The sequence below is a fragment of the Astatotilapia calliptera genome, chromosome 15, assembly GCF_900246225.1.
Source record: "Astatotilapia calliptera chromosome 15, fAstCal1.2, whole genome shotgun sequence".
In the NCBI taxonomy this organism is placed as follows: Eukaryota; Metazoa; Chordata; class Actinopteri; order Cichliformes; family Cichlidae; genus Astatotilapia; species Astatotilapia calliptera.
Genome location: NC_039316.1, coordinates 9360610 through 9378420, shown reverse-complemented (window position 1 = coordinate 9378420; position 17811 = coordinate 9360610). Strand labels below are relative to the sequence as shown.

At 40.7% G+C, this 17811-nt stretch overlaps 1 protein-coding gene across 2 annotated transcripts in view; it reads left to right on the top strand.

The window, feature by feature from the left end:
* The window catches only part of usta (uronyl 2-sulfotransferase a), a 63887-nt gene that overhangs the window by 15671 nt on the left and 30405 nt on the right, over nt 1-17811 (top strand). Inside the window, exons 2-3 of one of the 2 annotated variants that reach the window (XM_026143344.1) lie at nt 10463-10579; nt 16414-16457. In XM_026143344.1, the coding sequence (XP_025999129.1) occupies nt 10463-10579; nt 16414-16457 (161 nt within the window). The remainder of the gene's footprint in view (nt 1-10462; nt 10580-16413; nt 16458-17811) is intronic. The other variant, XM_026143345.1, reaches the window with a different exon arrangement.

The window sequence follows — 17811 nt, the reverse complement described above, 5'->3', positions numbered from 1 at the left end:
TGGTGTAAATAAAGGGGGTGAAGGACCAGCTCAAACTGGACTCATGTGGGTTATTCTCTTCAAAAAACAATTCAAGCTTCCCCGGCTGTGTTGCTCTGCAGAGATAGAAGCCACGCCCCTCGAGTCGAGCTTTAAAAGGGTTTGTGCGATCCGGTCGATGTTTATGCTGTGGAATATTAAGTGCTTTTCAGGGTACCGGATGGAAATGTATGGCGTCCCGCTTGGCACTATATCCTCATTTGCCAGATGTCCTTTACTTTACTGCTTCCTTTATCTCTTCTCTCCCTCTGTTTTCTCCTTCTGAAATCCCTCTGACAGTGCCACCTCCCAGACTAGAATCTTAATGAGTCAGACAGATTCCTGCCTTTATATTTATAGGGCGAGCTACAAGCATTTGCCTGCACAAAATCTCACAACTGACACAGCAATTACAGGTCTGTGCAGACTGTCTGCGTTTTTGAACCGTGACCAGGAGGATGTGACCAAAAATGACCACGACCTGCTCGGAGTTGCAGTTAGACACATGGAGGAGCACCGCTGTTGTGCGGCTTGGTCCTGATGTTTCCTAAATAGAGTACATGTATTGAGGTGAGAATATAACTAGGATCCAGACAACGCTGACTAAGCCAATAGTTCAGAAATTGGGTAAGGATGCAATGTTCAGTAGTTTTACGGCCCATATCAACTCATTACTCAGTACCGGGTTCAGTTTTCAACATGTTTTTAAGCCGCATGCCAGTCACAGACCATGAATGAATGCCAGCCATTCACAACCAAACAGCCTAGCCACAATTAAGAGCTAATTGTCCTAGCTGCCCTCAAATGACAACAAGCTGACCGTCAGATGGTGTTTATGAATGAAGGCTAGTTATTTCTTGCTGCAGTTCTCTGACTTAATATTTGGCCTGAATTTGAAGGCATGCCCGTGTTTCCAACAGGCCAGTCGAGGGTAAGAGAGTTTCTCTCACCTTAAGGCCTTGCTGCTCCACCACTGCGCATAAATCAACAGCGTCGGCGGGTCGATGCCGTGTTTGTTTGCCTCTGCCTTGCATGCCTGTGTACAGTAGTGATATGTGTGTGTGTGAGAGTGAGCGAGATCTGTCAGACTAAGCAGTGTCCCTGCTGGGAAGGTGGATACAGTACAAGGTTTTAGTGTGCCGCCTCTAACCTAGATGTGATAAAGGCCAAAATGTGACCACGCCTTAACACGGCACAGCACATTTAGCACTTGTAAGCCTTTCTAATGCCCTTTCCCTCTGCCCCTGATGACAACCAGAGAAGGAGTACTCTTGGCAATCCACTGTTAATACAAGGGAACCCACTTTATGACGAAAATTATGTTCTAATGACCCATAATAGCCATATATTTCTTCACTGCTTCTCCTTAAAGCTTGTGGTTTGGGTTTCATTGACAGAGAAGTGCTGAAGTAAGAAGGCATGGTAAAAAAGGGAAATGACTAAAATATACTCAGAAGCTAACAATACCACGTGTATTATCAAAGATTCTTTATCATAACCAGTTAAATGTAATATAACGTGGTAACTGTTAGCTATTGTTGAAATCCAATGTGATATTTGTCTTTTTACACTAATTACTAAAAGAAGGTTAATTATAAATGAATGTAAAACTTAAAGCCCTGTCAACTCACAGAAAGTTCCTGGGCTTAAGACATCCTGGTTTTTTGGAGCCTTTCTGGAGTTCTCCGTGTGCCTGCCAAGGTTTTCTCACCGTTCAAGGGGAATGTATATTAAGTTTTTTTTGTTATTCAAAATTGGCCATAAGTGTGGATGTGAGCATAAACGGTTGTCTGTCTCTTTGTGTTAGTCCTGCGACAGATTGGCGACTTGTCTGGGATCTACCCCGCCTTGTCTAACTCTGAATTGGATAAGCGGAAGTATGTGGATGAATGGATTAGCGATTGACCATGTGACTGTGCATATGAACATAAACAGCTGTCTTGCTTTGTGAGCCTTTTCATAGACTGCTGACTGGTATTGTCACTACTGCGCAATCTGAGCAGGGGTCTATGCTCCAAGATCTCCATGCACTTCTTATTTTATCTCTAATTGGACAGACATTAATAGAATCATAGTCAGAGTCTCTATAATGGTAAAAGTGAGTTTGGACACTGGGCCAGAAACCAAGTTTTAGAAAAAAATCCACCTATGATGAAGACACCATTTAATTGAGAGTTGGAGTAGCTCTGCTGGAACTGAACTATCTAAAAAATCTTTTCTATACCAACCGAAGCATCCGTTTTGTTATTATGCCAAAAATGTTGGCGCTCATCGCGAAAACTGTACTTGGAATTCAAAGAATGTGATCAGTACTATTACAGCCCATTCTTTAATATGACTGTCAGCTGAGTGAACTACAGTTCATAAAGTGAGCCTTATACGACAGTTTTACCTCAAATACCAGCCTTGTTTAGTGGATAATTACACTTATGTCAAATATTTAAATGACCACAAAGTACATAAATGCATCAGCTTGTAAACACTACAAACTGGTTAATGTTTGGGATTTGCCGTTAAATCTGATTCCTAGACTTTGAAATTCCCCAATTTTAACTGCAGTGAGGAGCCTGTTCGGAGGCCTTCATCTACAAACACTGCTTTGCTGTTCTTGGAAGTGCGAGCTACCATCTGTTGTTTATTGTTCAGTTGTTGCTCTTTACTCTCTTTCTGGCCACTGTGGTCCATTCAGGCACCAAATGCCTGTCACTGCATTTTAACCAAACTGTTCAAACATTGTCACTCCATTTCACTTTAGTTGATTACACAGTTTTTTAATCTCCATATTAAAAAGTTGTTCAACTCGACTGATTTGCCGTGAACATGTTTTTGATTACACAAGCGCGATATCTGATTTCTCAAGTGTTCTTCAACAAGTGTGTTAAAGTTCTCTTCTTCACTGGCTCAGATCAGCGTCACCAACATGTGGTCCACACATGGCAAGTGCGCTTTATTTGGCACCTGATGAGAATACGGAAAAAATAGCGCGTATTGAGAAGCGAGCGTCCCTGCCTGTGTGCGTGGAGCGTCAGGAGGCAATGGAATGATGTCATGTGGTACAAGGTGGTCTGCTGCAGACGCACATCCTGTGGCTTCTGTTACCAAAACTGCAAAATGTCCTTGACTTGCATTTTAAAATACGCAAGCATTTTTCCTTTTTTTCATACGCTGTGAAACACACTCACACAGACGCATGCACTTTCTTTTTTTTGTGCCCCCTAACTTCCACATTCACTTACATGCATATATATCCCGAGACAAGAGAGCCCAAAACAAGGGAGTGGCCATGTCCTGATCCAGCAGTGGTTTAACCTGGCACTGACCAGTTCTCTAGACCGATGGAAGCTGACAGCAGTTTCCTTCAAATGAGTATTTATGTAACAGATGATGCATGCTTAGAGGTCAGGGCCCTGCCACCATCTACTGTGTGATTAGTGAGTGGTTTGGGGTTTCGGTGACACATGCGAATACACACACGTGCATAAAGGCACTCATCGCATACATGTGAAGCTGACAAGCTGACCTTCATGTGCATGCACATGCCTATTTTCTGATTGGACCAAGTCTCAGTACAGAAGAACACATACTCTATGTATGTGAAGCACATGCCCACTGGCAGCTGCTGTACTCTACAGCTGCACATCACTGCTGTTTATGGAAAACAGTTAAATCCAGAGAGGGAGACTCATGGTTTGGATGAGTTTAATTCTTCCGAAGTTGCAATTAAGCTAGAAAAACATTTCCAAAATATGATTATAATGATGATAAATTAGCTTAATTAAAGCGAAGCAATTACCTCATTATGATATCTGACTAGCTGTGTGTGTGTGTGTGTGTGTGTGTGTGTGTGTGTGTGTGTGTGTGTGTGTGTGTGTGTGTGTGTGTGTGGAAAAAATCAATGGATTTTGGCTCCTTTGTGTTGTCTGTGTAGGTTCTCCATTATCCAGGTCAAGTATACTTAAAGTCCAGTCACCTTCTTTCTAAGCTCCGTAAGGTCCTTTGTATTCCTTTACTGGCAGTTTATGATATATTTCTATGTCTATGAAATTTCAATTGCTGTAGTTATGTTTAAGATTTATTTTTATGAGACTTATTTTTACAATACTTTGCAAAAGTGTTGAGTTTACCCCTCATTTTTATTTAATATTTCGCTTGCAAGTAGCCCGACTTTATTTGTCATTTTTTTAAAAATGGTCTTGAGCAATAGTTCTCCTGGCTTTCTGAAGCTCTTTCAAAGTTTTTCTGTGGACACTGACTGCCCGTTCACATATTTTTAGACCAGTCCTCTTGCCTGCCCATTTTCAGAGGACATACTATCTTAATATTTTTTTGTTAAACCACTTAACACTTACCTGTGAATCATTCAAGCATGAAAAAAGCTCTTAACTTAAACGATTAGCCAGTGTTGTGTCTGCCCATAACAGAAAACTTATCAACAAACCCATTTAAAATAGTATCTTTAAAGTACCATGTTGTGTAACTGTATTCGCTTCATGTAAGACAGGTTGACAGGCAGAAAATGTTATTTTTGCACCAACACGTTATTTCCAAAGTGCTATTGGCTGAAAACCTGGCATATCTCAACACACTGTGCAGTGTGTCTATTTTAAAAAAATCTGATGAAGCTGGACAAGTAGAGGACAAATGAATAAGTGACAAGCCTAAAAGAAACGATCTATATAAAATGAGCATTATCTGAAAGTCACGTCCTTATGAAATCCAGCAAAGACACGAAAGAGGACCTGAGAGATGGATCTGGCCCCTAATCCAACTGCTGTTCGCTGAAGCCTCATCAAAAATGATCTCAGTGGAAGGGTGGCTGTCAAGAAGCTATTTTTAAGGAAGGGGAACGGGGAGAAAAGGCTGAGGTATGCCAACTTCATAGGTTTTGGACTGGAAATAAGTGGCAACAGGTCTTGTAGAGTGATGAATCTAAATTCAAGTCAAATCATTGACAGTATGAAATCAGGAGAGAGATACAAAAGAGTGTCTACAGTCATCTTTAAAACATGTTAGAGGATCTTTCATGATTCTGATCTACTTTTCAGCCAGTAATATTGGGGATATTTTCAAACTGTATGGAATAATGACTGTAGAAAAGTACAGTCAGGTTTTAAACCACTGTACAATGCCATGTGAAAAGTATCTGATTGCTAACAGGTTCTTTTTTTTTAGAAGGATCTATGACAATGATCCCAAACACATTGTCAGTATAGTAAAAGTATACCTGAATAGAAAAACCCAACATGGAACACTATCAGTCGTGGTTTGGCCTCCTCAGAGCCGGGATCTTAACGTTATTGAAGCCGTGTGGGATCATTTTGATAGAGTAAAAGCAGCTGACAAAGAAGAGCTTTGAATGCCCTTCTAGAACGCTGGAGAACTATTCCTGAAGACTAGTTACACAAATTAGAAAAACAGCGCTTGCTTTTTTTTTTCTTGACGAATAAGCAGATATGAATAGTGGATAAACTTGCTCACATGGCTAACTGACCATTACATATGTCAGTAGTGTACCTTATATCTGGAATGGATCACGTCTGTGCTGAAATCACACCTCTCTGTGTCAAACAGAGCACTGTAAAAGTCCTAGAAAGGTCTTTTGTTGGGGCCCATGAGAAAAGTCGCATGCTTCAGTTGACCACAGTCACATACTGTGTAGGGCTCTCACTTTTTTCCCCCCCTCTGGAAATATTTTATGACATGGTCTCAGTTTTGACAAGGCATCCAAAAAGCTATTACAAGAACCAAACTTTTTCTGCACTATAAGTCTCTTATTCCATTTCATCATTTCGCTGTGCATTGCTGTTACATCTACCTCCGTCTCATCATTCTTTGAAAAGCCTTTATGTTTCTCTCTTCTTCTCTCTTCTGCCCCTCACTTCAGTGTGAGACTTAGCACCACACAGGGGTGCTTTATGCAGTCTGTTTGTTCTGCAGGACCAAGCGTCAGCTCTATCCCGGCCTTGCTGGTGAGCGAAGTCTGATGAGAAATGCTGCTACTGCGAGAGATAGACAGCTACTAGATATTAGATCTGAGACTCGAGCGGTTCTGTGTGTGTGCGCGAATGCTTGACAGACGTACGCCGACACACATGGACACACAAATTGTTATTATTAAAGTGCTGTCTTAGCTTATAAAAATATAAAGAGGAATGCATGTATCTCTCGCCATCGCTGAAAAGACGATGATTTTTTTTCACAGCTGGATGAATTTCTGAGCCAGCACATCTGTCAAGAAGCAATAAAGCACCATCACACTCCCTATCCTATATACTTTTTAATCATTAGATCCATCAGGTATCATTTTAGATAACTCATGAATGAGTTCCTAATTTTCATTAACATTCAGATAAGTACATATGTACTCGTATCTAGGGGCTGCTGTAACAGTGTGTGTGTACGTGCATGAGTGCACTTCCTGGTGGAATCTGTATGCTTTTCTCTGTTGAAGGCACTTTGCAAAGGTCATTGGAAAACCCCTAGATTTCAAATATTGCAATTCATCTTCTTCTGCTGACCTCCAGAAAGGGCTCACAAACTGATTGGGTAATAATTTCTTCCTGTTCACTGTCTCCCACTCCACCCCTCTTGATCCTTCCTCCTGACTTTCTTTTCATTTCCTGTGTGCTGTATAGTATAACACCTGCTTTTCCTGAATCTGTTTTGTGCCACACAACGAAATGTAATAAATCACAAACTCCCTCTCATTCCTCCTTTATATAGCTTTTTTTCTTACCCTTTCTCTTACATCCCATTCTAGCATTTTCCTATTTTTCCATCCAGAACTTTATCCAACCCCCCAAACACCCCCACAGGGCACGTGGCAGAAGGCGATTTACATAGCACACCACAGACATTCATGGATTTTTGTCTGAGAGCTTGCATGCTCTGTTTTTCTCCTTTCAGGGTTTAAGAGACCATAATATGATATGTGGTTGAAGAGAGTACATTGACATTTGGGAAAATGCACATTTGTTTTCTTGCCAAGAGTTGGATAAGAAAATCGATACCACTGTTGTGTTTATGTGTGAGCTTCAGCCAGTGGCTGACTTGCTTAGCTTATCATAAAACAGGAAACAGTGACAGGAAATAGGAAAACAGCTAGTCCGGCTCTGTCAAAAGATAATAAAATCTGTTGATGTGCATCTCTAAATCTACTAAGTGAGATTCAGATGGACTAAAAGTGTTTGGGGCTTTTTTCACCCTTGATTAAAGCAAGGCCTTCTGTTTCCCATTGCTTTCACGCTATACATTAATCTAAACTAACTGTTTCCTGGCTCAAATTCAGACTTCCCGTAACTTACAGACAGGGAACTTGTAATAGTTTTCGTATCGTTGAGTGTGACAGTGTTTAATTTTCCCTGCATTTTTGAGTCAATCTTCTCGAGCGTTCAGACACTTTTCCTGATTCTCTTTCAGATCCTTTCAAGCTAGCTGTTCTGTGCATCTATAAATCTTCAAGGCTTTCTTGGTGGCTACACGCACATCCGAGCATAAAACCTAAAGCAAACAGATAGCCGGCACTCTGTGAAAACACACCCAGTAGGAGAAAATTCTTCAGGTTTAGACTCATGAGCCATTTTTGAAATTCTGTGCGACACTTACATGTATGTAGCAAAGTTCCTTGGCATTTATAAGCAGCTGTTTCTCTGGCTTAAGGCTGCTTTTCTAGTTTGATCAGTGGCTATGTGGGAAAAGAACTCTTCATGACTAACAGCATGACATGCCAAGAAAAACAGAAAAAACACTAGATGTTTTTATTATGTACAGGAAGGCATGAGTACGCACCCAGCTCTTTGTCTTTTGACATGTTTATCTATGCTATGCCTCAAACAAGATTCAGAAGCATCACCACTGATCCCAAAAAGATGTGTGTAGGATGTTTAAAGCTTCAGCAGCTGCATGGTTGCAATAACGTATGCGTATATTTTTAAAAAAAGTGTGTTAATGAAAAATATTCAAGGGGACCAATTATGCCCCTCATTCCAGCTTCTACCTTTATTCTTTATCAGAGCAGTTATGCATGATTCATAGTGCAAAATATTCCTTTTTCATCTTATTCTATTCCTTAGGGGATGAACTGAAGGCTTGTACTATCTGAAAGAAGCTGTCTTAGCACCTTTTATTGTCTGGTAATTTTTCCTTTAAGCCAACTTAATTTTGATTGGTTCCTTCTTATAAACAGAAGATTTGAACCGCAGGTGGGTGAAGCTACTGAAACCGAATGATTACGACAGTCTGAAGCCCGAGCTGTTGTCTCACAGAAATAACTTGGTCATGTGCAGGCCTGATGGTCTGAAACTTTGACCATGTTTAATATGAGCATTCCAGCAGTGTGCATGTAAGAAAATGAACAAGAGCTTAAGACTCATAACTGGTTGTTCACAAAAATTCACTTTTTCTGTTTTGTTTTTTGCTTATGTTTCCCACATATCACCAGGAAAACCATTATCGGCGCAGGGATATACAAGATAAGCACAGCAGCAGGCCACCAAGCCACAAACAAGCAGTTGCATGTTGGGAAAAAAAAATGTGCTCTTTTTTTCAAAAACTGTTTTAGCTTGGTCTAGGCTCAAGGCCAAGGGAGCTGTATTGTAAACAAACAATTAAAGCAGGGTGTTTTTGTGTCTTTTCGTAGCTTCAAGCAGAACCTTGTGTCCCCAGAGAAAATGTTGTGGTAAATTTAAAGAGTAATAATTGTGATCTTGCCGAAAAACACTGTAATAAAGCAAACGAAACAAGGTCTTTTTTGCTTGAATAGTACAAGAAAAAGCAACTGTTTTTTTTTCTTCTGTTTCCTGAATAACAAAGCCCTAATTTCACAGTTACAGTGAAAACACTTAGTAACAGTTTTGTTTTTAACTATAAAAAGACCAGTTTGAAGCCAGATGCTAGACAAAACCATGTGTATTTATAGGATCTTAGTGCTCACAACAAGGCAATTGTTTAATTGAGTAATGAAACTATGATCTTTCAGTCATTTCCAGCTGTGTATCGCTCAGTTGTCACCAGTTTTGTGTTGGTGTAGCAGTGGGGAACAGCCCTTTGTGCAAGATGCATTTCCACATCTGGTGTGTGTTTATGAGTCTAAGCTGGTGCAAAGTAACAAAGGGTGAGTAGTTACCCTGCTTGCGGTTGGCTTTTAATAGGATAGTTGGTGTTGTTGCTGTTGTACATATGGGTGTACCAATATTTGTATCTAAAAATCGTAAGAAATTTGAAGGACTTTTAAGACATTTTCATTACCAACTAATATGCAGTTCAGTCCAATATATAATATATATATGACTCAAACAGTGATTGAGTTATGGAGACAGGAACATCTTCACTTTTCACCATGATAGTGATCCAAAACACACTGCCAATGCAGTAAAAGCAAAGCTGAATAAAGAAAAAACACAGAATGGATGAGTATCAGTCATGGATTGGCCTCCCCACAGTCTAGACCTTTTTTGCACCACGGACAGGTTTATGTTTGTGGGCCGGACTTTAAGGTGTCGTGGATAAATACAACAAAATAAAACCAGTACCAATACCAAAAAAAGAAGATTTATTAAAAACACAAGGGAAAAGACCCAGGGAAACTGAGTTAACGATAAAGAAATAACGCTAAAAAATGATAAAAACCCTGAAAACTATGATTTTCACACCTGAGCCTCAACTCTCGCGGGCCGGTGCCAAACGACTCACGGACTGGTCCATGGCCCGGGGGTTGGGGACCGCTGGTCAAGACCTCAACATTATCGAAGCAGTGTGGGATCATCTTGACAGGGAATGAAGCAAAAGTCAGTCAAAATCTAAAAAGAAGAGCTTTTCAAGAAGCCTGAGGAACTATTCCTGGAGAGTATTCAAAAGATGACAAGAAAGTTTCCCCTAGAGGAGGGGTCCCCAATCCCAGTCCACGAGGGCTGGTTTCCCTGCAGGTTTTAGATCTCACCTTAGGTCAACACACCCGAATCACATGATTAGTTCATTACCAGGCCTCTGGAGAACTTCAAGACATGTTGAGAAGGTAATTTATCAATTTAAATCCACTGCGATGGATCAAGGACTCATCTAAAACCTGCAGGGACACCGGCTCTCGTGGACTGGGATTGGGGACCCTTGCCGTAGAGAGTTCAGGCTATATTGAAGCACAAAGTGGATCATTCCAAATATTGACTTTCAAGCAATCTAGAATTTTACAGCCTTGTATACTGCATTTCCATTTATATTTGCACATTTCAATAAATTTCTGCAACTCTTTCCCATTTTCCTGGCAAAATATTTAAAATAAAAGAAATGCACTATATATTTATATATAGCTTTTGTTCACATCTGTAGTCTTACACCAACAACTATGTTTTTATATGATGCCCCCCTTGGCCCCAATGGCTATTTTTGTTCAATTAAACAATCTAGAAGTCAGACTTAAAAGGTCCCCTCCATTTGACTTCTTTTGTAGGGTTATGTGGAAAAAATCACTGGTCAGTCAAAGTGGCCCCCAGCAGGCTCTTTATCCATAAGGACAGGGTAGCAAGACATCTGGTGTCGTGCCTACATGACTGCAAGAGGAGAAAAGGTATGTACAAACTGCACAAGCACGAGTGCCCTTTAATAAGAATTATCCAAAATTGGCTGACAAAGCATTCAGATTATGAGAAATCCTCGAGCGCATCACATCTGTGACGCGCCAGTACTTTGTGTCTCTTGTCGTTGCGCAAATACTAACATCACCCACAGAAAATCCCAGAGAAAGAAGAACATTGTTCCTCGCATCACTTCTTCACTAGCTGATGAGGATGATTACGCTGCTGACTTTGACTGTGTGGCGTCAGACTTGTCCAATTTTCTACTTCACGCTTCATTTCTTCATTTCAAAGCCACCTCATTTCGAAGCGCGTTCAGCGCTCGTAAACTCTGTGACAGCCTGCCGGATAGACTAAGGTCTCACACGGTCACGATGCATACCTAAGAAAAATATTTCAATTCGTTTACTCATAACAGGCAGATGGAGAGTAGTCTTTGCTGTGGGCTGTGAAATTTGGTTCTGAAAGGGCAGCGAGTCCCTCAGTCCAAAAAACCTCCAAACAGATTTAAAATACAAGAGTGCAGCAGCAACGTGGCTTTGGGGCTCTAAGAAGTGAATGCATATCTGCTCATCGCTTTGCTTGATTAAATTGCCTCACTTGATTGGATGACTGCTTCTAGTCCTCTCCAAGTTTGGAGACATGAAATGGCCTGCTGGGGGTCCCGTAAATCAATTGATTTTGACAACTGTAAAATCTACTGATGATAGTTTGGGAGAAACAGCTCAAAGTGTATTATTTGTAACGTCAATTTTAGCTGCACTAATGTGCTGATCAACCACCCAAACATCAGAGAAGCGCGACCGTAAGAGTTGTGTTCTTCAGTTCAAAAACCAGTTATCATCTCTGTCAGTTATACTCCTCTTTTTTTATTATTAATTCTTGAGTCAGATGTCTTTGTTCTGTGTTTAACATAAATCACTGGAAATGTTTCAGCTTTACCTCTTCTTGTTCTGTAAATTATCTGTTTTATTTTGGGCTTTCTTGGCATTCCCAGCTGCACAGCCACTAAAGTCAACACTGCTTTGCTGGGTCACCAATTTACTGGTACTTCCCTGTCATACAATATACATGGTGGCAACCACTGGTGCCTGCAAATCATATACCAACAGTCATGCTGAACGCTCCCATCCCCTGCACATCTGCATGCCCATGTATATGTTCTTACTATATTTCAGCAACCAAAATTTTAAGGGAGCATCAAGTCCACAAATTAGGCTGCCGACCAGGGTTTGGTCTTTGGGCACCTGGAATAACAGAGCAGTGGCTCTGCCTTTCTATTTATATCACAAACTTGTCTGATCATTGTTGATTCTCAAGTGACTGTGGGATTGAGCTGAAGCAGGGCGAAGTGGGTGGAGACCCTGACCCTCAGCTTAGCTTCCTCCTGTAATTAGCGACATGGGTCGCGATTCTCGTCTTAATGGAGAGCGACTCCCACATGTCGGATCAAAGGGTCGGGTGACCGCACACCCTCATTTCACAAGCAAACACACATAGAAAAGCCTGTACTGTATCTAACTCCTGCACACTCACTTTGTTTGCCTGTGCAGACAATAGTGACACAAGTGTTTAGTGAGGGCTGTAACAATAGACGTGTGGAGAATCTAACTGGGTGTGTTTTTACACAGATTGGTCAGGCTGGAGTTATGTCACTTTTGACTGGACTGAGGAACATCACGTGATCTCTGTATCTAACAGTCCTGCGTTTTCTTTTCTCTGCTTGAGTTTCAGCACGCCGACACCTTTAATAGTCGTTTCAGTCTGGTATAGAGAAACTACAGCAGGATGTGGTTACACATGAAAGAGCTTAGTCTTCACAACATGGGGAACCTGTAATCTGGTTTCACACACTTGTAGAACATTCCATGGCAGCAGCTCTGTAACCTTCCATCAGCGCTTTCAGTCGCGTCCCACAGCAAAGCTAGAGGACTCTTAACTCCAACCCTGTGCCTGTCCTTTTGGCCTTGCTCTCAGCAGCCATTCCTGTGTGGTTTCCCACTCCCACCTCTGCCTATTCTGGGACGTGTTCTTTCCTAAGCTCTACTTAGCCATGCTGCCAGCTTCGCAAAGCAAATGAAATGGTCTACGCTCTAAATACATGTTTATAAAATTCCCAAACTTACTGTAGCATTCCTGGAGTAGGCCAACAACAACGGAAAATTCCAGAGTCTGAAGGACTGATTCTGGGCTTTGTTGACAGAATACAATCCTAAAGACCAAAATTTCCTTCAAACGCTTTTTTCCTCCAGCTATGTTGGCGTTCCACCTGTGTGTTTTGTAGTACCTAACCTCCAAATGTCTGTCCACATCTTAGATTTTTATTTTGTTTGCTTAGGAATTTGAATACGGAGGTCTATACTTGTGCCTGTTTTAGCTGTGGGCGCGACAATAAAGCCAGTCTTAGCTTTGTTGTTTGAAGTAATCACGATAGAAACATCAGATGGATGCACTTTTACCTTTCTTCTTTTCTTTTTTTTTTATACCTGAACTTTTTGATTTAACAACAAGTGACTTTTTTCTTCCACTGAAGAAAAACAAATCAGTTCAGCTAATGAGGTGATTAATTGATGTGCATGGTCACTTGGTTTAAGAAGTTCCTGAACAGGGGCAGCTGCTGGCCTGGTGTGTGTGTGTGTGCTTGTATTAAAATGTAATGTTGTTGGTTTTGGTGTGAGTTTTAGACATTAATATTCTTAAACTTCTTGAAGATTGTGAGGCTGGGCTGTGATTCCCCTCAACACATTTCCATTACTCTTATTAGTTCTTGTGGGCTTCTTAATCAGTGCAGAAAACAGCATCTTGTGCATTAATGAATTTCACATTTTCTTTGCTGCATCAATCCTGTTGCGTACTATCTCAGCTTGAAGCTGTACGATACTTACTTTTTTCTTTTTTTTAATTTGTTGGGGACAAAATCTTTTGAAAATCTGTTTTGGGAGACGATGTAACAGTAATTTACAGAATGCTGGCATCCCCGCATGGCACAGTTCCCTCTAGGCCATTTAGGCTCTGTTGTTTTATTGGTTTTGTGCATTTTTAAATTAGCTTTGCACTTGTGAGTATAATATGTTTCATATTTTCGGTGATTAAAACTTAAAATCACTGCTGCTTTATGCTGCCCATGATGTGGTATTGATTAATTGGAGTTGGAAATAGTAATGCAGCTGTTCTTAACAACAAGTCCATGGATCTTGTGACTCAGTAATCCAATTAACCATTTAGCTACATACCAATGCAAACCCACACTCCATTAGTTTCCTTGTCAATCAGCCATTGACACAAACACACACACGAACTCACAAAATACAACCATTAACCTGACGATATGCTCAAATGTGAGATTAGTTTAGATTAAATTTGTAAATTTGCTCTTCCTGTAACCTAATAGTTTCTCTACTTGACCTTTCTTGACCCATGTGTCATTGGGACCCACATTCAGCCTTTAGCCTAACAAAAGCTGTCAGAGCAGCTTCACTGATCTTTGAAATCTATGGCCCTGGAGTTTTCCTCATGTTAGTGATGGGATTGTTGATTTTAAATCAACCTATTGATCCACAAATTCCCTTGTGAGCATGGGAGAAATCATAAGAGACATAACAGCAGCACTGTGTATTGTTTCCAATTAACTTGCATTCCTTTCGCTAGTTTTTAAAGGACATTCCTTTATGGGCTGTTTTGGGCTACATGTGTTAAGTCATTCTTATCAGATTATTTAGTGGAAAAGAATTATGTCCAGGGCAGTCATAAAAAGTCAGTTTGGGAATTAAAATATTTATTACTCAAGTCCCATTAGACTGTCATTGTCGTCTCTGATATTTGGCATAGGCTCACAGCACAATCAGGTCAATGAGTACAGTTTGTACAGTGGCTCTTTAAGTTGATTTTCCTCTCTCTGTGGGCGGTGGGGGCGGAGGGCAGCTGTCAGCTTTTGCGAGCCTCGTACCCTGGAAAAAATTAGTTCCGATCCTCTATCCAAAACGCTAATGAGAAGCACACACAGGAGGCAGTGAGGGGTTGGAGGTCGCGGTGGTGGCAGGTGGGGGGGTGGTTGTCTATGATGGATGACAGAGGAAGGAACAGAGTCTGTCTGCGTCTCTGCATCCTCACCCTGCCGTGACCTGAAATGCCTCGGAGTAGAGGTGCAAATGTGCGCTTGCCGCTGCATTCCTCAGGAAAACTGTGTAATGCCACGAAAGCGCTACAAAGACGGATGAAAAGATAGAACGAGACTAAGAAACACCTGAGGGTGAGCAGAGTGCAGCTGTATTTATACATCCAGTGCCCGATGAATTAATGAGCCGCGACATCAAACTGAATCCAAGCAAGTCTTATATATAGTAACTATTGTGTGTGTGTGTGTGGGAAAGCAAGACAGTCAGGCAGATTTTATGTCAGTGTAAGACTAATTACCCAAAGCTTACACACCACTATCTAAAGTGTAAACAGTATTTACAAAGCTATGAACTTCCAGCAGAGTAACATCTACAAGCATGTGCCAAGTGGGAAACTTTGGCCTGAAATAAAACAACGTGTGTGTTCACGCATCATTTCTTTCTTCTTCTGGATCACATTTCAGAGACAAAAGGAGAGATTGTTCTGTTATGTAATATTTCCTCAGTTTATTACTTTACTCAGACTCCACCCATGCACGCTCGCCAGCTTGTCTTTTCCCTTTCTTTCTTGCAGTCTAAGTGCTGTAAATGTGATGGGCAGCCTTTGTGTCTAAACAGGTGATGAAAGAAAAGGTCGCTGTCATAGGCTTGGGCTTGCATTTGGAGCGTGGGCCGAAAGACGGGCACAGATCCTCAGTGTAGGAACAGCCTTCAATGAACACCATTATTCTGTTCCATAAACAGCTACGAATGGAGCTACTTCGACTAGAGCTCTCGTCACAACATCTTCACCTTTAACACTGAAGAGCCATGTGTGGTTTCGACGAATGATGTAGAGTTGGGTCGAGCTGCGCCGTGTGATGCAGGCTTTCACGTGGTTAGATGCGGCAGGGTTTTGAAGCATTTCGGTAGAGGAAGTGGTTAAAGGAAGAAGGGTTTAAAAGACAGGCGTTCGCATCAGTAAAACATATCAGTGGAAACTAAAATGTGATGATTGATGTCACTGATTTCGTACTTTTTATGTTCATGATAGCGATATTTCAGTGTGTTGACAAGTTGATGATCAAAATTTGCTGCAATGGGTTAGTGGCATTGCATGTAATTTTTTCTCCTTGTTACTATTACCTTTCTACAATTTTTACACAACAACTATGACTTCTGAGAAGTCTTTCACTGCCTGAAAAACTCCAAACGGCCAAAAATAAACATACAGAGTCATAAAAGGGAGAAAGTTCAAACATTCACAGCATAGCTGGGAAACATGAACCCTTGGGTCTGCTGGCATCAGCAAAAACTAATTAGAGCCAGTAGTTTGCAAACCTGGAAACCAGTCAGTGACAAAAATCGAGGCGTGCGATAGGACCGCTTTGATCAACTCAACTCCAGAATAGTTTCAGTATATGCACGAGCCTAGGAAGAGAATAGATGATAACAAAAAATGTAGAGATACTCTGGAATGACCTTAATAAAAAAGAAACATCCGATATCAGATCTAAGAATGTGGCTGAACTAAAGCATTCGTGTAGACAATACAGCTCAGGTGTTTTTCTATTTTGATATAAATGAGTCATTTTTACCCTCATGTTATTTATTGATTAGTTTACTTCTTATTTCGTTATAAAATATAATCTCTCCATATATATATATATATATATATATATATATATAATATGATGTTTTCAGTATTTCAACTTGGATACTTGCTTTTGCAGGTGGATCCACGTATCTGGATGATCACGGACAGCCTGCTCCAAGAGTGAGTCACTGTTATCATGTCTCAGTGTCACTGTGCTTCTTCTCCTGTTTTGTCTAATTTTCTTTTTTTTTTTTCTTTTTTTTTTTTGTCCTGCATTCTCACCTCCCCATCTCCTCACAGTTGCAGTTAAGTGCAGTTAGGATAATGGTTTGGTCTGTGCAAGGGAGCTGCGTGCAAACGCACTCGAAATACCAGCTAGACCTGGCTTCAGTGCTACAGTAATGCTTTGAACGCAGTCTCTCTCGTACACAGAGTGCCGACACAGGGGCCTTGTATTCATCCAGCTGCATGTCTACGGGACTATCTCTCCTCTGTGCTCCCTTTTTCTCTCCTTGCCAACTTGTTTCTGTCTCCGTCGGCCCCTTGTTTATTATCTGCTTCTATAGTCAATCACCTCATTTTCACCTCATTGAATCCCTTTCTTAATTGCTTTATTCACTTTTTAGTTAAAGGAGTCACTGGTGTTTATATTGCCGGGCACAGGATTTATTGCATTGCTAACTTGAGGCTTTATCAAGTATGGTTACGAGGTTTGCTTGTGGCCGATGTGAGCAGCTGTTTGGATTTGCTGTCGGTGCTGTGCTTTTTTGGAAATCGAATTTCCCAGAGGAACCCACCCGAGGGATTAATAAAGTTCTATCTTATCTTAGATCACATCTGGCCTTTGTGAGTTGTGTGTTTCAAACTCGTTTTGGCCACTCAGACAAACCTGGCAGCTGCTGTGTTTGTTTCGTAAAGAGAACAGTGGGGTCTTATTTACAGTACGTGAAACAAACTGTGGCTGACTGGAACACAGTGGAAAGATTGTCGTAATTTCCTTTATGCGGTTTTATTTTTTAACACGGTACTGTTATCTGAAAGAAACTTTTTTTTTTTACTTAGAGCAAGACCCCACAAGTATTCTTAGTCTCTAAACTGCATAGTGCAGGGTTGATGTCAAGCTTTCAATGTCATATAGGATATTGCAGAAAATGAATTTCAAGTAGGCCTAATAAATTACAAATCGTTTCCATAAGTTTCTCCTGAAGAATGAATAGAGTTGGACAGCTTAAATATGTCCCGAGGCATCTTATTATAATATTTATTATGCAAACACAGAAGCTCTGGAATTCATTTGACATAGAAAAGTGTGAAAAGGGGGAATATTTTTAACTTTTGAAAACAACAAGAGATCATTTAAGAATTGAATCTGTTACTTTATGTCTAAATATATTACCAGATATTATTAAATATCATTAAAGATGTGTACTGTGTCTATAACTAACTTGATATCACAATTTTGCTCACTTTCTAGTTGTAGGTGTTTTACAACAATAAAATCTAAAGCATAGACTGTACATAAAAGATGAACATC